Source organism: Falco punctatus (assembly GCF_963210335.1).
Source record: "Falco punctatus genome assembly, chromosome: 2".
In the NCBI taxonomy this organism is placed as follows: Eukaryota; Metazoa; Chordata; class Aves; order Falconiformes; family Falconidae; genus Falco; species Falco punctatus.
Window position 1 is genome coordinate 80,409,271 of NC_137581.1, and position 23,792 is coordinate 80,433,062.

A 23,792-nucleotide genomic window follows, 5' to 3' on the forward strand; every position below is an offset into this window, starting at 1 on the left:
CAGGCATACAGCAAAGGAAGGAAATGATCCTGCACCAGAAAATTACTTAATATGCATTTAACCTCTGATTGCCATTGTTTTGCATGTATTCTGAGATGCTTCAAGTTAAATACATACATATGCCTTAAAATATACTCCCTTAGGGATTACATGCAGTTTTGAGAATAGTACTTATTATGGATAATCATGTTTTCTAAGAGGATTTAAAAAAAAAAATACTCTAGAAGTCTTTCTCCAGTATCATTAGGGATTTTTTCTAAGAACCCTGTCTAAAGAATACTCAGAAGAAATGTAAGGAATCTTCATTATTCAGCATTATATTTATTTCAACAGCTTCCAGATTTAGTCATTTCTACACTAGCTGAGTAACATTTCATTTGTACAAGATAAAAAAAAATCCTTTAGTTGTAATCAAATCACCACATTATATCCTCCCAACAACTAGCACACGCATCTCTTCAACCAAGATTTCAAAACTATAACCATTATTTCTGGGGAACAGGGGAAGAAATCAAGCTGCTTGCCTCAGTCGGGGATCACAAGCTTAGCGTAAGCCTACTACCATCGTAAAATGCTGATGCAATTTTAACAAGGTGTTGAAACTGCTGGAGTTTGCCGATGTTCTGCTAGCTGCCAGGACTATCGTTTGATGTCACTGGTTTTCAGTCACTGACAAAAGCAACTGATAACGTCGACAGATTTTAGTCACATCTGCCATTAGCACCATGGTCTCAGATGAACTGTTCCCTACAGCAGGGTTTAAGTAATTGCATTACATCAATGCTAAACAGCTTATCTACAATTGGCTGAGTTGTGTGAACTCAATTTACACGTGGCCATACCATTCCCTGGCCACCTGAATACAGGATTTACTATCAGCAAACTGTTTTACAGCTATGCCTATGTATAAGAGCAATATTTCAAAAGCTCCTCACTACTGTCATAAACGTCATTCAATTCAATTACTGTTTGATTCTAGCATGAAGGGGCACCTGCCACTCCACCCTTCCTTTTTGTGAACCTGTCAAGACTACCTATGTTCACAGCACGTCTAACAGAGACAGTCAGGGCCACAGCTTGCCCCATCTAAGATCTCTTCACATTGCCAATGCTGGCGAAGGTATGCCAGTATCTGGAGCAGCAGTTTTCCAGACATTTTCATAACGCTGATAGGTCTGAGGAGACAAGAAACGTTGCAAAAAAGACACTATGAGGGGAAGGAGCAGGGAGAACACTACGGCAGAAAGAAGACTGAGCCTTGCTGCTGCAGTTCTTGTGGACATTGATGCACTTTCTCTCTATGACATATTTGCCCCAGCTCCTGTGTAACAGCTGGGTTTGCTTCAGTCTCCTCCCTGGCCAGGTGGCTGCTCTCACATGGAATTCAGATAATCAGAACTCCCCTCTCTCCTGCGGACACACACTTGTCATGCTTTTATCAGAAAGTCTTGAGAGAGGCTCCCAGAGTCCAAATTGAAGCAGCAATTCAGTCCCAGTTTCCCTGACTGCTACTTAGGGGGTGCAAGTGAAAAGGAGCTTGCATAGACATCGCTCTGCAGCTGGCAGATTTGTGGGCGAGCTGTTAAGATATGCTGTCCAGCTCCCATCCGTCCTAGCTTGGGCTTCTGAGGATTCCCACAGTAGCTACTGAACAAAAGTAACAATGTAAGAACAAGCCAATGCTTTACAGCGACAGACGCATGTTAAGGTTTCTTACATATATTCACAAAAGGAGCAACACTGTGTTCCTCCGGAGAACGTCAGTTTGCATGAGTCTGCTGTGAGGCAGGGCAAGGTTGTAGTCAAGAAACTCCTGCACAGATGGCAAGGACAGCCACACCGCACGCAGCCGGAGCTCCATCTGGGCAAGTATCATTTGCAGCAGCTGCTTCCAGAAGAGTATGGAAAAGGGCAAGCGATCAGTGAAACTTCCCCCAGCCACTCTTCCAGCCTCTCAGCTAACTGTGGTTCAGGGACTTCCTGCGTCAGAGCTGACATCTTTACATTTAAGAAAATAGATGTGGTCTTAAAGGACAAGAAGGGCAATCCTCTTTTTAAGATTAGTTTCATAGTCTGAAGGGTATGAAACTGTTGAGCACTTGAAAGGCTGGTAACTGAGGTTTTGATTTAAGAACCAAATTTTTTTTTAATACAGACATCAGTTTATAAACAGGGGGGAGTCTGTTAGTTCAGATGTCTTTTAAATAACATGCTGCCATGCAAATAACCTGAATTTTCAAAAACTCTCACAGCCAAAACCAACTCAGACAGAAAAGCAAGGCATTAGAAACGGTCAGGGTTAGTCATGAAAAGCAAATATTGAAGGTTGTAGGCAGCATTAGCAAAATGAGAATGTGCTTCATGCAGGCATTTATAACAGAGACAGTCATTTGCAAAGAATTTGGGTAAACAAGGTTAGATTTCCATGTGGAACTGGGGTGGAGGAAACTGAAGGGCAAGATCTAAAATTAGTCATACTTCTCTTGTAGTCTTTTGTTTAATGAAGTACCTGGAGCAATTTCCCAGCTATAGATGACAAGTGTCACTGACACTGTCTCTCCGAATTCCACACTTTCTCATGTATCCAAGGAGATCATTTTTTTAAGCTGCATTCAAAGAAGAGTACGGAAAACCAAAATAAAGATACAGAATAGTAAAATAAAAATAATAATAATAATAGTAATAAAAAAACAAAAAACAAACCAAAACAAAACCCAAAACAAACACCAGAGAAGAACCTAGACCCTTTTTCTCCAGCACCCATGTGTTGGTAGATGTTCTGTATGATCACAAATGAAAAATATAAATCTAGTCTTTATTATTAATACCTCAGCTGACTGCATCATATTCTTCAAAAGGTCCTTGGCAAAAAAGCCTCAGTCTACCTCTTTGGGAATTACAGAATGAAAGTCTTATTGCACCTGTAGATGTAAAGCACCAAAAAAATTATTGACAAATCTCAGATGGATTTCTACCCAAAATTATATAACTTCATTTTTTATTGCTGAGGACAGGGCTTCTTAAATCTGAAAGTTATGTGAAACCCTTAGCCATGACATCAGCCCAGGGACAGCAGCTGATGGAGGAAATTAAAGCTGCCAATATTCTCCAAGAAGGGAACAGCTGCTCTGCAAACAAAGGGTGCTCCACAAGAAGAGAATTCTACTGATCCCAGAAGCTGCTCCATGGACAGAAATCTGAGTCATCATTCACGTGTTTTATGCTGGCAGGAGGCTGGGAAGATATAGGTAGGCAAAGCTGATACCTACACAAGAACGCAACACTACGTAAGCTATCAGTATATTCTTCAGTGATTAGTGTTGCTTATTAAAGGATATCCACATTTTAGACAATTTTAAAAGGTGGAAAAAAATAAAGAAAAATAAATAGCCCACCTCTTAAAGCGCTAAAACTACAGAGATCTGCATTACCTTCAAAAAGTGTGTCAAACTACTGTTTTTCTCCTATTAGCAGTATAGCCTCTAGCAGAACAAGCTATTAAGAATTCTTATTAGTGAGTGTAAAGTCATACCGGCTCATCCAAAATTTCCGAAGACAGTAGGGCAAACAAACCCAGTTTGCTGTTAACATTCTTACTCCAGAGGAAGTTTTTATTAGTTTTTTTTCCTCCTATCTCTTACAACCAATGTATTCAATGTCAAGGCATAATTCTGTCTCTTCAAAAAGCCTGCTAGACAACCTGAATCAAATCCCTCTTTGATTCAGAGAGGAACAAAGGGGAATAAAGAAAATCAAGTTAATTATTTGCTCCTTTCACTTAATGGCAAGGACATTCTTCTTCAGGGGACAAGAAGACTGGGCACAGACAGAGAATTCAGAGAAGAAATTTGAGGGATTTATCAGCTGTGTACAAGCCAGTGGGAGAAAAATGGCCTTGATGTATAGGCTGAGGTCACAAGACACTTGTAGACTGACAATGGAAAAGCAAACAGGATGATTTTCTGAAAATAAAAAATTGGAGGATGATTTCTGGGGCCCCTCTTAGTGGGAATGCTGATAAAAGCTTACAGAACTGTGGAATGCCGAATCAATCATCCCATAAACCTTAATCAAAACACTCTTTGAAGAAGCTTCCTGCAGGAAGACAGCATATACAGGATACCCTGCCAGCAGAGTGTAGTGCTCTACTCTCTTGATTGGAAAAAACTGTTAAGAGAGACTTTATACTACAGCAGCTCCAGGTGTTTACAAGCTGAACCACAACCAGCAGAAGCTGAAGATGCTGGCCACAGAAACAGGAGAGAAGCAAGAATGAGAGGAATCTACTGAGTTTTGCACATTGAAACACTTAGAAATAGATTAAGTGTAGAGAAAACTACAGAGATCTCATACAAAACAATGGGAACAAGATTGGGTCTTGGATCTGACCTCTCATCTGATACACAAACTAGTCAGCCCTCTCCCCTGACGGTAAGCAAACTCCCTCTGAAGTCAGAAATCTGAACCAGCAGACATGGTTTATCTGAGAATCTTCCTCCTTTGCTATAGCTGGAGAACTTTATTATCAAAAAGTGAAGGAATTAGCCGTGCCCATCTTTCCTTCTACAACCCAGCCATACACAATTAACACTTTCAAAATGCAGAGTAGTCTTTCCATTAGCAACTGCAAATGAATTAAAACTGCGCCCCATTTCATCCCCTTACGTAACCTAGGAGCCTTCTTCAAACAACAGACAGCATCAAACAATTAGCTGCTTTGTTTTATCACAACATTTAGAACAGCACATGTGGGAACTCACAGTTAGACAGGGGGGTTGAGAGTGTTTGGTTTTTGGTTTTTTTGCTAGAACAACAGCTTATGTGTATACTAGCCAAACATAAAGTAAAAGGAAAATCTCGACTAACATGTTAAAAGCACAGCAGAACAAAGGACCATGTATTCAGTGTTCTCTAAGAATCCAATTTTGCTTGAACTACAGGGAAAAAAAGTATCTGTAACACTGGTCTTTTCCAACAGTCTTACAAGGATTACTTAATTTTCTGAGATGTCAGAAGCGAGCCTATGGCATTGCAAAACTGGTCATTATTTGGTGAAAAGCACGAGTACCTACATTTTCTGTAAAACAGCTGAGGGAAATATGGGCAAAACCAAGTACCTTCCAGTTTATCAACCCAAATCAAAGCTTTTCCAAAACTTCGATACCAAATTAATTCCTTGAAAAAGCAGGTGCAACCTCTCTCACTTCAGCTGCTGTTAGTATTTACTAGTTGTACTTTACCAGGGTTTTGCACAGCAGTACAGAGTGACAAGATGACCAACCTCCCCAGTCATATGAACCACACACCAAAATCTTCTCATGGAGAAGCCACAAAAACTTGAGAAAGCCAAGACAGAGCAACTCTAGGAGCAGCTTATAGGTAGGACAGTGTCATGGTTCTGTCCTTACTGCTGTCCTCACTGTCCCTTACAAGCTGTACGTACAGCTGCCAGCCAAATCCCATGCACACTGGCAACACCAATCTCTGCTGGCTCCTACACAAGGATTCGAAGCCTCTGAAAAAGCAGAGCCTTGATGTCACTTGTACTTGAGAGTGGCAACAGAAGTCCCTGATGTCCTTGAATTCCTGCACTGGCCAAAGGCAAAGCTGGGAATAGTACTCAAGCCTTGCAAGCCCAAATCCTACTACAGCACAAGGCCTCTCTTCAGATGTAGAAAGGGTAATTTTGTCACAGGTGAATGTAGTTACAGAGGCTAGCTTCTTTCCCCAAAATATGTCAGGACGCAATAATGTTTTCTTCTGTAAGTGGTAGTGGACTGATACATAGTTTCCCCTCAGGGTTTATTCTAAAGGTGGCATTTTTTAATCCACTCCCATCAAATTTCTCCATTCCCTATTTTTAAATTTTATGTTAATGGACTATTACATAGACTGCCAAAAATATAGAAAATGCACATCATCTCCCCCTATCTGCCCTTTTAGTTTACTTTTAATGTGGGAAAAGCTAACAGATCTAAATTTCTGGTCTGTTATTTGCAACACCTATTGCCAATCTACAATCCCCAAAGTCATAATTTACAAGGTTTGTAGAGCAACTTACCATTCAATAGCCACCAAAGCAAAGGAATAAAGCCTGGACTTTCACTGATATACTTCAAGCCTCTCAAGTTGATACTCACATTGTAAAGTGACATTAGCATTAGCCTAGAATAGAGAGGAAAAAAAAATGTGATGTCCTTTAAGTTCTTTGCATGTTTTAGCATCTTTTGCTACTTAATGCTAAGCATGTACTGATGCAGAAGCATATTCTAATAATTTTTATTTTGATAAAAGAGACAAATTATATATAAGCAATGTTGTGCAAACCCTTGTTTCTGCTGCTATGTCACATATTTCAAACACACAGAAAAATATTCCAGATGAGAGTAAGAAAGTCTCATCAAATTCTGTGAGATTCATTACCCGAGATGTGCAAAACCAGGACTTGGCTTTACATGACTACACAACCTACAAAACAGAGCTTTTGTGGTGATGATCCCCACTGGGCAGACAACCATCTCAAACAAGCTGTTTGCCTTGACAGATTAAAGGGCCTCTAGGAAACACAGAAAGCAAGACCGTATACTGAGTTCTAGAAACGTCAAAGGAAGTCTCTGCTCCACCAGCTGTACAACGGTGGCCTTCCTGTACACTGACCCTCCAGTCATCCTCTTTCACGTATCCTCCTGTTCCTCCTCCAAATGGGAACAGATGTAATAACATAGCCAATATACAGCAAACACCAATGTAGTCTCTGCTGGCAGGGGAACTTCAGTACACCTACAGAAGCATCCGGAAGGAGATGGGCCTGAAGGAGGGGAAAAAAAAGGTACTAGCAGTCCCAGCTCAGCTTAGCACACTCTCTCCTAAGTTCCACTTGTCCCTTCTGCTGTGGGTGCAAGGCTGGCTTGCTCTGCCTGCTCTGCGGCCCCTTGCAGCCAGGCAGGGCCATACTATCTGGGCCATCAACTGAGACCCTGTTGCAAAACAAAACGACTGCTTGTCCCTTAAAATGTCATCAGGGACTTTCCTATTTACTCTGCCTTTCAGAATCCAGATTGATTGTGTTCAACATACTAGTGGAAAATTTGTATTTTTAATATCAATAACACTGGAATTCAATTTGGATGCAAACTGTGCTCTTGTCCTAGAACATGTTGATCAACACCAGATACAGGCCACCCACACTTCTTCAAAACTGTTTTCAAATAACATCTGGGCTCACTGAAAGCCACTGCCCCCTCCCCCCCCAAGAATATAATTCTTTTTGATCTTTTATTACAGTCATTGATGTTGAAGGAGGACAGAACCCACTCCTATCTAACAGGTAACAGAGAAGATCTAGGGCCTGGCAGCTAGAAAACATTTCCTTAATTGAGCATTAAGAAAAAAACTAAGATGACATCTCTGACAAACCAAAACCAAGACCGTCCCTTGCACATCTACGTGTAAACAAGAAAAAAAAAATACATGTAGTAAGCACATGGTTAATTTCAGCCACATTTTCAAAGGCTTCCAAACCCAAGATTTCCTCATTTATCAGCCTCCTAAAATAGGAAGTTCATTAGTCATTTTGGGGCTGCATACATCACACATTAAAAATTAAATCAAAGTCTCAATTCTTATACAGAGAGAAAACCAGGTAGGCTAGAGAAGGCTCTGCATTTTAAAAGAACTACTCTAGCCTGCTGATCCCACTAGCTTCTCCCATGGTGGCTCATGCTGAAGTTATTGCAAACATGAAAAGCTTCAGTATGATCAGTAACTTGCAAAATCTGAAAAGCATCAGTGAAAAGGGGTTTGGCTACCAATACCCCTTCAGCCTCAGCCACGACAGAGCTGAGGTAATGTTGTAATGTACAGGAGGATGCATACAGAAATGGTAGCTTTGCCTCTTTATGCAGATAAAGTACCTAGGTCAAAACTTACTGTTAGCTGCTTTTGACTGTCAGACAAGTTGGGGCTCAAAACAAGTCTCCCTTTCCAAAACTATCCAGAACAATAGCTAATAATGCAGAGCACTTCACTGGGATTAAATCTCCTGCAGTTTCCACTGAACAATAAATTCTGCTTTCAAACAGTTGATGTTGTTACACTGTCTTTCACAATGCTGATACAAGTTTTTATGCTTCTGGTAAATAAAACCTTCTTTTTCAGCTAAGCAGAGTCTCAGTGAGCTTAATGCAAATTATTTCAGTCTCCCTCTAACTTCCAGTATGATAGGACCTGATACTCAAACGTAGAAAGTGTCCCGAAAAAAATCCCCACTAACATTAACAAGACAAATTAATGCTCAGCCTCTTTTGGAATGAGATCACTGCTTTACTATGGACTTTAAACCAAGAGGCCCCTGATGTTCCTAAAAAAAAAAAAAAAAAAAAAAAAAAAATCTGTACTCTGGAGTCAGAAGTTGTCTTACAAATTCTTTCACCCTTCTAGCAATGTTCTCCTGTCCTACCTTTTATGCAGATCATCTTTACAGCTCTGGAGTAGCTGGAGGGACAGGGCATTAGTACACTTTATGATGTACTATGATGGATGCTATTACTTTTTATTTTATTTCTTTTCAAAGATGATTAACACACAAGTCAAGCTTCTGGACAGAGAAAAGGAAAGACGAATGAGCAGGGCTCCTATAACATTTATGGAACATGTCATCATACCCACTCACAGCTCAGTGCTTGGTTGCATACAAAACAATTACAGAGAAACAGGAATGGGCTGGGATGTTCTCCGTTGTGGGGCTGGCTTGGCTGCTGCTATCTCTCATGATTGCAATAAACCTGAATGTCACTGCACTGCCACTGTTTTCAAACAAAATGAAATAATACTATCCTGAACGGACATCACACCTCACATCCTATTCTCAAACAAGTTCTCATGGCTTAAGCTACTATGCCACCAGCAGACTTTCAGACACTCTGTGCATACCTTCACAAAGCAGGAAAGAAAGTAACCCACTGCAGGCTAAACTGAGCTGTAAGAGACATAACTTATGCGCTGCTCCACTGCCAGTTTGATCACCGAGGCTCTTAAGCATAGCAAGAAGAAACAGTAGATTATTAAATCTACTTGCATTAGTGGCCACTGACAAGCAGTGAGGGGTGTCGTGGAACTGAAATCGCAGCTTGTAAAGCCCATAAGCTTCCTTTCATATAGACTCTGCAGCTCTTGACTTCCAGAACCCAAGCCCTGACAAAGGAGCACAGCCATAATTACCTATAATCAGCCAGAATTAAAATGATCAATAAACCAGTATCTTATAATGGAAAATATTAACATCTCTTGACAATGTCTTTCTCCTTAATTTCCTTGACATTTGCAGTTAGAAATAAAGTGACGTAAAAAGATACTGCTATGTTTGTATTTTTATTTCACTTGTTTGCTTTGTGCAGACAAAAGGGACTGGTGGTGATGATCCAGGGAAGTGCTGTGGTTTTGGAGCGTCAGAAGACATAACCCACCCCCACTAATTAAACACACTGACCTAAGCACAACATAGAAGCATTTTGAGGCCATTTAATACCACATTCACATCTAGTACTTGCACATTCTAGTAAGTATTTTTTGCTATAATTATTGCAAAAGTGCTTTTGAAGCAAACCTGACACACATAAGTACTGGATAAACAATCCTTTCTGGTTTTTTTTCTAATGTGGAGGGCTTTTTAACTATACACTTCTTTGTCTTCCTATTTAGGCAAGCTAAATTTAATTAGCATCTTGTACTACTATAGCTGTCAATGCTTTCTTTAAAATCGTAGAACTAAAAGCACAGCTAAAGCTCCTTCTTGTCTGCTTAATACATGGGAATGGTACATAAAATGTACTGATATGTTCTAAAGTACGTATTTTTACTGGCTACATTCAACTGCTACAAAAGCAAAGTTAAATACTCCTAACAATATAATTATGGCTATGAACAACTGTGTGTTTATTGACTGCCTAATGATTACAGGTGTTGAACAAATCCTACACCAATGAGAAGAAAATCCAGTGTCTTTCACACCACTGCTATTTCAGAAAAGCAAAGACGTTGATGAGATTTCAGTCTCAGGACTCATGTAGATGCCTTGGACATATTTATTACCTACTATGGACTACAATGGATGTTGTAGCAATGCTGGAATAAATGACAGCTTTTCCTTGTAAATTCTTTTATTTCTATACTGGTGCAAGTAGAACTCAGGATTGCTAGAACTAGGAAAGGAAAGAGAAGTACCCTCTTTATCAGCTTGCTTTGTTTGCTGCTCCTGTGTAAAGAATTAGACTCACAGTTTCCCCTGATTCGTTATGAAGCACAGAAAAATATTTTTGAAAATAAAAACTCGAAAATAATTGTAAATCAATTTATAAATCAAAATTGAGAAAAGGATAAAAATATCCTTGAAAATAATTTTTTCTTTAATGGACTATATTTTAAGTTAAGTCCTTCCATGTAACGCCACAGTGATGTTTTGAGAAAACCACATTGCATTTCCAAAATAATGTACAGACATTTTCATCCATGAGGTATAGTTGTAAAAATCTGTCTGTCTGTATGTGTGTAAACCTTATTTACAACTGTAGAGTCCATCTATACATAACTTCAAAATTTCACTACAGTTTATGTTACTATCATATCCTTATCTTGTAATTGTCTTTCATTTTGTACTGCCTTATGTTCCTTACTGTAGGGAGAAAAGGGAGTTGGTTCTGACGTATTTGCTTATGAAAATGTTAATTATTCAAGATTAACAAGCAGCTATAAAACTTCACATGCAGAGAATAGTTATAAAAACAAACCAACCAACCCACCCCAAACCCCTTCTTTGCTGGGCTGGCAGAGTGTAAAATCCTCAAAAATGACAGGAAAGAGATCTAGTGTAGTAATAGGTTTTAAGAACTGAGCAGTGACAAGACACATAGGGAACTCATAGACAAAAAGGAACCTGAGCATTGACATGAAAGACAAACAGAGCAGGAACATCTTGTGCTAAAACATTTGAGCAAATTAGGACTCCTCATTCCATGACAATGCCATGAAGAAATCTCCTTTCTGACATTTGTTCTAATGTCATAATACACCAATTCTTTTATCAACTAGCAAGTTCAGGGTAAGAAAAAAACTTGCTGGTTCTGTGGAACCTCTGAAAATATTATCACTTCACTGAATTTAAGCTACTGTAACATATGCTTAATATTCTCATTTATCAAATAGCTTGTTCAACCTCTTTTCAAGCTTCACTCAATTTGTTAGCCTAAGTGGCTGGCCCCTGTTGAATCTCTAGCTGCTTCATGGGATTGTTTTATGTATATTTTTATCAGTATTGCTGTATGGCAGCCAAGTTTATATCACCATATATAATTCTTTTACAAAGCATGCAGATTTTGAAATATAATTTAAAAACCACCAAAAACATCAATTCAAAAGGAAGGCCCTCAAATCCAGTTACATTGTCCAATTACATTAATACAATCTAAAATGATCAAAAATAATTTATCTGGGCCCACAGACTTACATTTGCTTGAAATTCAGAGTGTGTGTGTATGTGTTTAGGAACACCTTCCTCTCCCTCCTCCTTTCAAAATAAAGTCCGCATTTTTTTTTTCTGTATAGATTTTGAAACAGTGTAGGTCCTCTTTCCATGTTGTGGTTTCTTTTTGTTGTTATATACATGAAGGCACAAATTACCTTTTAATTCTTAAGCTGGGATTCTCATACAAGTCCTTTAGTTGGGGCTTTGCAAAAAAAACCCAACCAAAACCCCCACCACTGTTGCAAGAGTTAACTACCCTGTTTTATGTGCTGATCTTCAACCCAACACTTGGGAAAAGTAAATGACTGACATCAAAGTATCTAACCACTACCTACAGCACTGGCTATTCAGCTTACGCCTCGCTACCCAGTGAGGAAAGGCAAGCACCTTCAGAGGGCAACTCATTCCCCCTAACATGGGCTGAGCAAGTGATCATCTGACAGCACCATCCCCTTCCACTGACTGTGGGAAGGAGCCCAGACAGCATATACTTGACATCTAGGTTTCTGACAGCTGAGGTTAGGCAAGACAAAACATATCCAAAGACCAAGCCTGATTTCATGCCTATCACATAAAATCTGCCTAAATGTGTGCATGGATGCAGTCAAGTTACTGTGGCTGACAGGTTGCTGTTTGTCAGCGACAGCTGGCTTGGGTATGTATTCTTAAGAGAATCTGTGTGTGTGTGTGTCCCTGTCCCATTTATGAAAAAAAAAAAAACAAAAAAACAAAACCACCACAGTTGCTTAAGCCATCTGCCTGAACAAATTAACCAGGTGTACAGGGCAAATGCCCACAGCTTAGCAGATGAGCAACTACTTAACAAGCCACAGTAATTTGTTTGGTCAAGGCCATATATCCTCAGCTTGTAACAGCTCTGAGAAAAACGCAAAGACAATAGTTCATCTCTCTATCAGATGTAAAGTACAATTTTACCAGCATCTGAACTGTGTAACATGCTCTTTTCTTTACAATGCTGTATCATAAAGTCCCTTTATAGGCAGTACCTTTCACAAAGGTAAGTGCATGGTTGCTTTTGCCTACTAAGTTGCATAAATTAATTTAATTTTTGCTCTTAGAAGATATATAAATCACTTTCTTCACCAAACAGATGTAGCATTTTACAGTTAATAATGGAAGGGAACAAATATGAGTCCATATTTCCCACATCCTCTTTGTTCTAAAACTTGACCCCACACCTTCGTGACCTTCATCTCATGAGTCCCTGCTAAGGTAGAAGAGTGCATGCCTGCTCATCTCTACAATATTATGGTGCTTAAGAGACTTCTGAAGAGACACAAGATCTGGATGAAGTTAGCCTTGTAGCCAGGCCTGGTATATCTGCAAGGAATGCTACTGTGAAAATAGCTTCCAAAAATTATGTTTCTTCTCCCAGAAAGGAAATAACAGGACAGCAGGAAAACTACTGTCATCACTACATTGCAAGATAATGCTTTTCATTTGAGAAGAAAAAAAAAAAAGGTATCATACACTTTAAATTTGGTACAGAGTCCCGGCTTCATGTGTCCCAGGAGGTGCATCATTGTGTCCAGTAATTCACGACTTGAATTAACCAAGAACTCACGGCCACATGCCAACGCAGCCACATCTGTGAGAGGACACAAAACATCACCATAAAAATCACATTTTAAAACAAAAGCTAATTATCAGGACCACTGAAAAAGATATGTCAGCTGTGAAGAATGAACTATGACATCTACATAACCTTCAGACTATATTCATCTACATAGAAAATACTGAAGCAGCAAAATATACTTGTCAAACTCCTCATAATTCCACTTTGGTGATTTAAATATTTATTCAGAGTGGCCACTATCCTAATAGCAACACAGTGAATTATGAAACAAAGGTTGGATTCATCCACAAATAATATAGGCCTGAAGCAAAGCTGACCATTTTAGGTTCCACTTTAAAGAAACAAGATTGCAGATTTACAATTGCTCAATCCAATATACCTGGCACATTGCACAACCAAAACTCTCATGGATATCTACTCAAAAGATCTTTTCCTACGTCTCTGTAAGCACTGCACTACTCATACACAAACCAAAAGGCAAAAACATTTCCAAAGACTACTGCTCCAAAGCATACTTTCCTTTAGTATTTTCCCTTATGCTTGCCTCATCCTTATGTGCAAGAGGTATACCTTGAGCCATCCAAGCTTCTTTGTACTGTGCAACTGGCCAAGCCTCCTCCAAATGCATGAGCCACAGTGTATGTAACTAGCAACACAACTTGGCTCCCTGACCTCCTTGTTCAGGGCAAGTTAGGGGATCTACTGCACGATGCAGTTCTTCCACTTTCATGCAGGCTCAGGTGCTCTCTCCTATCCATATACATTATGATACCTTTTTTAATCTCAGAGTAAGCAGAGGTACTATGGACACAGCACATAATTAAAGACTGTTACCGCAATGTTTGTGCACACTGGCATGTGTTAAGACTGCACTGAAAACTCCATTCTGGTGTTTTCTAACTTCTGAATACTTGGCACTTTACGACTACCTCCTCAGTTCTTTTAATACTGCTTTTTAATTTACAGCATAACTAGGAGGATTAACCTGGTACCTTCTACATCATTCATCTGACTATCCTTTACCACACCTGAGTTTCAGCAACCTCCTTTCCCAAATTAGAAGAGACAAATCTTGGTAATAACCAATTCACTGGCAATATTTCAGTCAGCTTCAGTGAAGCAAGATTTTGTTACACCATCCTGATTCCTCCTCAGGCAGAACCCAAACACACACCCGCTCCTGTCCCCCCCCAACCCCATCCCCATCATTTAAGTATTTTCTGTGTTCAGACTTTACTTTTGCTATGCTATTTCAGGGTTTTTTCAATGAAAAGAGAGTGAACTGGATTCTGCCTTAGTACAAATGGCATAATGCATCACATATTGGTTTTTATTACGATCTTCAACGCTACAACACCAAAAAACACACATTCAAAAAAGCTCTTAAAGCAAGATTCACTTATTTGTATAAATACCCACTGTTTCATCTATCTTGCATCATGTCATTGATGTTATTTTGACAGCTGCACAGTTTCACAAAGACGCAGATGACATATCTACCACACTTCTCACAGCCTTCCAAGCCAAGGGCAGGCATAGTAAGATAGATCTATCATTTTCCATTTATTTTCTGACCCCCAAAAGAAAACATTTAGTATGGAAGTCAGGTTTATTACTTTTTACTTCTCTTAATACTATGGATTCAGGACAGCGAAGGTGAGGTCCATCTGACAGCAACAAAATTTTTAAGCAGTTTCAAAATGCTGAACACAAACTTTAATATGGGCCTGATCTACTTGCATCATCTGCAATTCATACATCTTGAAGAAGTTAGCATTACTGATGATTCAGAAAGTAAACTGCTCGACATTTACAAACTAAGGTGAGCATACAAGACTAGCAGAATGGTCCTTGTTTTTCTCCAGACTGAATGGATGTGTTAGGGAATTTCAGAACTCAATGGCTCTTACCTGTCTAATCCTTAAGTACAATGCCTCACAGAAATATCACTGACAAAATCTAGAATAAAAGACTTGGAAGTCACCCAACATATCAACATGGACTAAATGCCCAACTTTGAAAAGCTGTATTTACTGCAGCACATATAACGCAACATAGAAATTCCCAGTACATGTGGAATTCTATTCTGACAGATAACGTTAACTTACTTGTTACAATCCCTGCCAAAGCTAACACGAACTGATTTTCATCAGAATCCAAATCCTGCTGTTTCATGTCTTCACTTAGTGACTTCACAAAGCTCTCCATGGTCTGTGCAGTCATTGTGAAAAACTTCACTACTTTACTCTGCAAGTGTAGAGAAAAAAACCATGATATGCACTACAGCAACTATGATTATTAGATACTACAGTAAACCTGGACAATTTTCAAAATTACAAAATTACTAAAGCATTCAGTAACTTCAAAACCCAACAGAAAATAGCAGGTATACGCTATGTGACATGTCTGATCCCCTATTATTTGAAACAGTTACCTCAGAAGAAAATGGAAAATAATGCTACATTTTATAAAACTAAGCCATTGTGTACTTACCTCCTAAACCCACAATAATATGTATCAAACAGCAGAATTAAAGCATATTTTCAGAAGTGAGGATATTATCTCATTGCTTTGCTGCACCAGGTGTTTCACATTTACCTGAACTACTACAGCAGCTTTTGTTGAAACCTCATCCAGCTGTAGACTGCAGAGCAGCCTGACATAGTGATTTGACATGAATTTCCTATGAAAACCAATGAAACACCCAGAAAAAAAGCAGAACTTGATTAGATCCTAATAGGATTCATTAACTGCTCAATACAGGATGGAGAACAATGGACTAGGTAGAATGTCTTTAGAAAAGAAAACAGAGGTCTCTCCTGGGTCACTGGTTGAATTTAAGTTGGCAATGCCACATGAGGATGATCATCACACCAGAGCATATAAACAGGAGTACAGCCCATAATTATGTTATTTTTCCCCCAGCTCGAATACTGCTCTATTTGGGGTATCTTGGTTGAAGAAGCAGCCACTTGGTACAAAGCTCAGGGCAGGTCAAAGAGCCTGGTGAGAGTTGCAGACAGAGCCCACAAAGAAAGATGGCAGGAACTGTTTCTGTTTAATTATGATCTGTAAAACATGTCTGGAACATCATTTCACACAGAGGATGCTGGTTTTCATAACAAAAATAGTGTAGTGGCGAGCCCATAATGCCAGGTTTCCCAGTGTCTTTAATAGTTTTGCCAGTTGCTTCATGAAGCAGCTGAAACTTCCAGCCATTCCCAGCAGCAACCTAATGGGACAGCCCAAGAAATGCCTGAAGTTTTATGAATTTCTCAAAGTGACTGAAAATTTTAATATTTGTCAAAAGTACTGCTTTCAAAAGATGTGCAAAGCTATTCATAATATCTATTTATTCCTCCACTGCAGCACATTCACCACATGAAAGATGTACAGTTCCTGCGGGGTGACTCCAGCAACAGGACATAAAAAGCAGGGTCAGCCAATACTCAGTATCTTCACAAATGATACTGTGGTCCCAGAATAACAAGAATGAAGGAATTGTGGGGAAAGAGGATGGAAAAAGTGCACTTCTGCACATATTGGGTGCACTTTTTATACTTACATGGACACCACACCTCAAAGATGGCAATTTTAACATAAGCAGTGCATAGTTCAAGCAGCAGAGGGTGTGACAGAAAATGAAGAGAGCCTCCTGTAGCAGACTAGTATAAACCATTACAAAAATATGTATTCACACGGGAATACAGTAAGAATACTAAACAAACCAAGTAGTTGGTATGTGGCTCAGAAAACAAGCAAAATCTTCCATTTGCCAGTCTCCTGAGGTGCCACTGATGTCCTCTCTCCTGAACCTTCTTTCCAAATGACCATTTATTAACTAACAGCGAGGTCTGAGGAACTTCAGAGGAGACCAATCAGGTTTATAAATAGTAAACATTACATACCCTGTGCAGTCTCTTACTAGCTTGACAGTATTTTCAAGGGACTGAAGAATGTCTCACCCACAGACACTGAGATAAGGACAGTTCCGAGAGCAGCCATTAAGGTGCTTGAGCTCAGATAGTGCAATGAACCCTGCACTGTCCAAGCAACTCCTGCGCTGAAACATCAGTTAATGTGCAAAAGTGCTGCCATAAAATATAAAGCAGTTTGTCACCATAACAGATAACTGAAGTAGCAGACCACCTCGTAGCATTCAAAATTTCTCAAGTTGAAGCAAGCCTTGATGTCATTCTGAAATCAAACCTTCGGTTTGTGTTCCCGTGTGAGAGCCCTGTCACATGGATATCGGATTGAAGCTTTTTGAAAAGACATCTAAAAGAATCTCATGGGAATTAATTCTTTTTTTGGCACATGCAGGTAGGCACCTTTGCAAACTCTCTCATGCTGCTTCTCTGGATGTTTCTTCCATTTCTCTCCAGAAATGCTACGCAGAAATGCAGAAACAACAACACTAGGCAACTCTCCCCCACTGCCTTGAAAACTACTTGTGTTACATTTCAAGTTTGCTGCTTGAATTTTGACTTTCCCAACCTGCATGGACACAAACGGCATTGGTCCCAAACATCATTTCAGTCAATCTGCATTACAGAATTGTATGAAGGTCCTACATGCAAAGACTGAAAAAAGCTTGAGCATTGTCCTCCAAGGCATGAAATGATTTTGAATTAATGCAACCCTCCCCACCCCACATATTTAAATGAGAAACAGTTTCAAAAGATTCTTTATGTTCTTATACATTTCTGTACTTCAAAGCACCTTCTCAGGGGAAGGGGGAAGATGCTACAAGCTGTACAACTTGCCCAAAAAGAACCCAAACCAAAAATTTTGTATGACAAATCTCCATCATCTTTTAATAACCTGACTCATTGCCAGTTGTAATCTGTGGTTGATGCAATGCCATACTATCTGATTATGTTTTTCCTAGTAGTCTTGTTGCAAACCCAGGCACATTTCTTACCGTGTTATGTGCACCATCCCAAGAAAATTATGCCCAAAAATGTTCCTATGACCTTCACCAGAAGTCTGGTATTTCAATCAGCTCTACTGATTGCTGGGAATGACTATAGTAGAAGTATTCTGCTTTTGAAGCAAACCTAGAAACAAAAGCATTGCATCTTCACAGCTGGGTTTTTTACCCTCATACAAATCATCAGGTAACTTTTGTTTCTACCTAATTCTACTTAATTTTGATACTTATGACTGCTTTCAACAAGGCTTCTGCTAATTTAACCCTCATCTTGTAGAAACATAGTCATTTTCATCACTACTAGTGTTTTGTTTGTGGGAAACATACCATTTCAATACTGTTTCACAACTCAAACAACAGCTAGTTCACTAAATATTGTTGACTCTTACAGTTATAAACTGTTCTGAAAATACAGAATGGAATTTAATACTGGTTTTGTTGCTATGTGGGAGCTTTGTGGTACCCACCTGCTCCCCCCCCCTTTTTTTTTTAACTGCTTAATACAGTGTTTTTACAGGTTTTTGTTTCCTTAGTAACTGCTGCTGCTTGGATCTTGAATCATCAGTTGTCAGCAAAAGGCATCACTGTAAAGCTTTCTAATCTCCAATATAAAGTTATAATTGTATTTTGGTGCACCCAAACTGGAAAACCTCTTACACACACACTAGTTTACCACTTACTATAATGAACTAATCCTATTCACTCAGCTGTTCATCATGCTGCTGAAAAATCAAGACAGAAGAAACCATGGCATCGTTCACTCAGATTAAATACAATTCCCTCTCATGTTGGCTGTGACAACACTGAAAATCCTGTTTTTATCAGGCCTGTTCCTCTGTTCCCTCCTAATTCCATCAGCTGCACTTGGCAGTGAAACTGTGTTAGTTGTAGTATTACTGTTAACTGTTGTTTTGTTTCAAATAAGCTACCTGTCCACATTTAACACTGAAAATTTAATAAGATTCACTAGCAGCTAGGCTGTCTAAATTTCCAAGAGTCATACAAGTATTATGCTAGCACAGAGATTTAAAGAAGTTGAGAATTGATGAATCTGTCTTCCTTCCATACAAATAGCTCCTCCAAGCTCTCTACAGGCATGGGAACTGGTGCACAGGCCCAAGAATTATTTTCTTCTTCTGTTGACTTTTAAAGACATTTACATTGTGCTAGCTGTAGCCTTGCTTCCAGTTCAACTGTGTGTGGTGGAAAACTGATATTCCTTGTTTGGTAACATAAGAATTACTGCATTTATTCCCAGCCTTCTTTGTAACACTTTATAGTTCCAGCACTTCTTAACTGAGAACGGATGGTTCCCAAAGAATACACGATTCAGAAAACATTTCTGCTGTCCAGTCAGTTTCTGAAATATATCCTTAAAGCGTGTTACAGAGCAAGGTCCTTATTTTAAAGGCCTAACAGAATTACCACCAGTAAGTATTCACCTGCCATACTTACTCCTCCTAGAATTGTTTTAACAGCTTCCTCATTGCCAGATACACCCCACAACAACGTGCACACAGCTGCACCCATTTCTGTGCAATACTCTGCTTGCTGCAGAAGCTGTTGCTTGGCCTCATTCAGCTGCTGGCGGAGGTCTAGTTTCTCCTGAAATAGCATAAGGAAATTTTGGTTGCACGTTGAATTAGCCAAAGCAAGTTTCTAGGCTAAGGGACAGAACAAGAAACAACATCACAGCCACGTATGAAATGGAGGGAAGGGGTGGGGTGGGGTCACAAACTCAGAGCAGTTGCAGATACATACTTTGTCTCCTGAGCTACATTTAAGTAGTATGTTGTGGAGGCTGACAGTAACCAGAAGCCTGTCCACAAGGTCAGACCACGTGAGCCACCGAGACTGAACGGCACCTAGAGAAGTCTGATAGGGGAGTCTACTTCTCCTAAGCAAACAGCTATGTGTCTCTTTGAGAGACAAGGGATTTCAGTATCAGAGGTCAGCCTTTCCAGACACCTTACAAAAGATACTGGAAACATCTTACAGAAAGGAAGGGTCATTCTGTTTTTCCAGACAGACTTCTGCCTTCACCAGCATGGTAGAGTTGCTGGATATCTAGGATAAATACCATTGTCTCTTTCAGCTTTTTTCTATTGGCACATTTCTGATCACCAGTGGCATAGTAAAACAGAGTCCCTGGAAAAACACAGCTAAAGTTTGAAGTTTGGAGGGCCTTTCATACCAAGAAAGCCCAGGCACCATTACGTATCCATCACTTGAGTGAGCTGCTCAGTGATCCTTGCCACAAAGCATGAGAGAACAGAGCAATCCATCATGACCAGGACACAATTTCAATTCACCTGTACTTTTTTCCAATCACATGGGAAGTTGGCCAGAAGACTATCGTGAGATTAGGTATGATTCTAGGCCTCGCTGGCTTCCTACCAATTGCCACAGGGGTAGCGAAGCTGCTGCACTTCTCAGCTTAGAGCTAGTGCAGACAGTGAGATCAAGGCAGAGACACCACAGCCTGTGGTCTCTCCGCGTGGGTCGGGGCTCCCTGCTAACTCTGAGTGGGGTGGAATTAGACAGTGCTGCAGGAAAAGCTAAAGGCCAGTCAAGAAAAATTATGCTAACTCAAGTATTAAAAGAGAACAAGAGAGAATCACAGATCACAATGTCAAAAGAACAGAAGGATCTTACTCTGCCCATTTTTGTGGGCATGGGGGTTTCAGATTCACTGCTAAAAGTGCCCTCCACAGCCCAGCCTCCCCTGGGTACTTAGCTATGAGGATGAAGTATGTGGAAATGAGAAGGAATCTTTTCCATGTCAATTCTAAAAGCAAGTAAACAGAACAAAACTTCCAATCATGTATTGCCATCAAGATTTTTAAATAAATACCTTGTCATTTTTGGGGTTCACCTCAATGGTTTGTGTTGAGGGTTTGGAAAGAACGGAAACACAAACTCATCTGAAAATTTACGTAACATATCAACCAGTACAAAGCTGCTTGTACTCTGTCATCAATTACTTACCTAGCCTCCTGGATCACATCTGACAGCCTGATTTGCATTGCTTTATCATGCTGCTAATGGAACACACAGGCTAGGATTTGTAAAGTTCAAATTAAATTTATCAAGCAGATTTCTGTGCATATTTACTCTCTGGAGTGTCTTTCACCTTACAGTTTAATACAGACAAAAGACTGACATTTGCTGCTGATTCCCTATGAATAGAAGTCCCAGGAAAAGTCTCTTATTTCTTAATACTTCAATCACTTTTAAGCAAGTTAGCCAAATTTTCTCTTTTACATAGCTCACTGCCAGACCTATCAGCTTTTCTGCCAACATGTGCATCAACAAAATGTTCACAGGCATCTTTCTGTCTGACCCCTACATTCTTTACCACACTGTCCTTGTATTAAAATACACATTTTCCTATGACATTTTCTTTGCGTTTTGATGCCAATACTGCATAGTAAGATCCAAAACTCTGTAACACCAAAGCTAGATCCCCCAACAAGGATGCAAAGCCAGCACAAGAAATGCCAGAATTTTTTAATAGATCAAAAGCAACATCAGAACAAAGGTACGAAGCAAGAAAAACAAAACAGTACATTCAAGAGCCAGGAAAATAAACTGAGCCTTCAAAAGCAAATAACCTAGCTGGAAGCAACACTCCTGAGAGTTCACATCATGAAGCAATCACTGTGCTACGCAACACCACCATCTTCAGGAAAGGGTCAAGGCACAAGAATACAGCAGTGCTTAAGTACAGAACTATGAGAAGACAAAGACAACATTAGCCAAGAATAACGTGCACTTCAAGTTTTGCTCAGGTTCAGAAAGCACAGCAATTCCCTAATCAGTAATACAGCACTGCACAGAAATGTTGGAACGCAAAATGTTGATTTGTGATCCCCTAAGAAAAGGGCACTGCTCAACCAGAAAATGCATTTATTTTATGTTTGTTTCAGTGAATCGTTCCCTTTTCCTTCAGAAAATGAATATGTAGTAAATAATTCAGAAACTATACACAAGGCTGCCCATACCAGAATAGTAACCAAATGAACAACACCATGCAGAGTGATTAACGGGAACAAAAATTACACATATATGTATGTACACCATTTTCTTTTACCCTGAAGAACTAAACAATTTCACAACAAACATATGCACAATCCACTCAGACAAATATACCTTTGTGGCATAACAGAAGCCATTTAGACAACCAGTGTACGCTGCACAACAGCAATGATACAAAGAGAACACCTTTGATCAGGAACACCAAGATAACAACTACTTTTAGTAAACTATCCATGCTTTAAGTAAAACTTCCACCCAAAAGAAATCACAAACCTAAACCACCTGCCATTTATTTTGTAATATTAAAAAGAATAAAGGGTGGGACCCACTTTATTAATATCTAAAGCAGCAACACTAAATCTTACAGAGATTTTATCTAGATGCTTATACAACCAAACGCCTGGGTGCACAGCGAAACAAACCACATAGCTATTGCAGTTTGGCAATAGGTATCACAGAAGACACTTATTTTGAAGTAGGGAATATTCAGAAGACAACTATGTCATCACACTTCATGTTCATACCAGACTTCATTCCAGAATGACTTGTCCATGCAGATATGCCCTAAAACTGCATGTTTGAACTCTTAATTTATTCCCTTTAATAAATGAAATAGTTTCTGTAGATTCATCTCTCTGTGCAATCCCAAGGCCAGCAGATACTAACTCTAGAACCCCAACAAAGTGAGCTTCTGCTGCCTACTGAAGACAGCGATCAGCTCCAAGGGAATGAACTTTTGCAGCAAATAATCACAACTGATTCTCACACCTCTCAGAAATTAAGCTGCTAGACCAGGGGTCCTCAAACTACGGCCCGTGGACTGGATATGGCCCCCCAGGGTCCTCAATCCAGGCCCCCGTATTTACAGAACCCCCCTGCCCCACCAGGGGTTGGCGGGGGAAACCAAGCAGCTGCAGATGACTGCCTGCCACTGCATCCACGTGACGGCCCCCTGTTTAAAAAGTTTGAGGACCCCTGCACTAGACTGTGTGGTCCTATTTGAACCCCAACAACTTCACAGAAGACCCACAGTCTGAGAAGTCATGGCCTTTGCTATTCCTTCATTGTCAAGAACCTCCCCTCTCATAATCACTAAATACAATATTGACAGAGCAAAAGGAGCCCTGTAAGTGTTCTTTGACTCACAGCTGTACATGGCAATTGAATCAACAGGTGCACTGAGAAAGACTATTAAAATTAAACAAAGGTACACAGCTTAGAGCATGCCAAGAGAGGTCAGTTTTATTTTGTACATTATTTTCTATTGTCCTCTTTGAAAATACATTATAATTACATTAAATTCAAAATAACTGATTCTGCAGAGAACCTTTTGATGCCAGTTACACCACAATCTTCCCAAACATCCAATGTTTTACTTGAAAATGTTAATATAAACAAAATGCTAATGGTTCATTTTTAACTTTACACACGCTAAAACCAACCCTGCCAAGAAGCCCGTAATGCAACCCCATACAACTGCACCTCATACAGTATGGAAGTTAATAAAGATCTGTACAGTTATGCAAGAGTTATGTACCTAAGTGGGAGACCCACTGTCGTTTGGTACCTCTGTACACACTGAATACTTCTTGGTACTGCCTCATATTCTGTCTAATCATAATATTGACTCTTTTGCTCCAGAAATATCAAGGGGAAAACCCCATCAGTTATGAACTTATAGGCAAGTGATTTACCCACCATGTGAT

At 39.6% G+C, this 23,792-nt stretch overlaps 1 protein-coding gene across 7 annotated transcripts in view; it reads right to left on the reverse strand.

The window, feature by feature from the left end:
* The window catches only part of HSF2BP (heat shock transcription factor 2 binding protein), a 117,609-nt gene that overhangs the window by 86,241 nt on the left and 7,576 nt on the right, over positions 1–23,792 (reverse strand). For 6 of the 7 annotated variants that reach the window (XR_013926272.1, XM_080376967.1, XM_080376966.1 and 3 more), the window contains exons 4-7: positions 19,504–19,653; positions 15,224–15,362; positions 13,010–13,127; positions 6,062–6,165 (exon numbers count right to left, since the gene is read on the reverse strand). Coding sequence is in view for 6 of the 7 variants with exons in the window: in XM_080376967.1 (XP_080233093.1) it covers positions 6,062–6,165; positions 13,010–13,127; positions 15,224–15,362; positions 19,504–19,653 (511 nt within the window). In the remaining variant the exon portion in view is untranslated. The remainder of the gene's footprint in view (positions 1–6,061; positions 6,166–13,009; positions 13,128–15,223; positions 15,363–19,503; positions 19,654–23,792) is intronic. The other variant, XM_080376964.1, reaches the window with a different exon arrangement.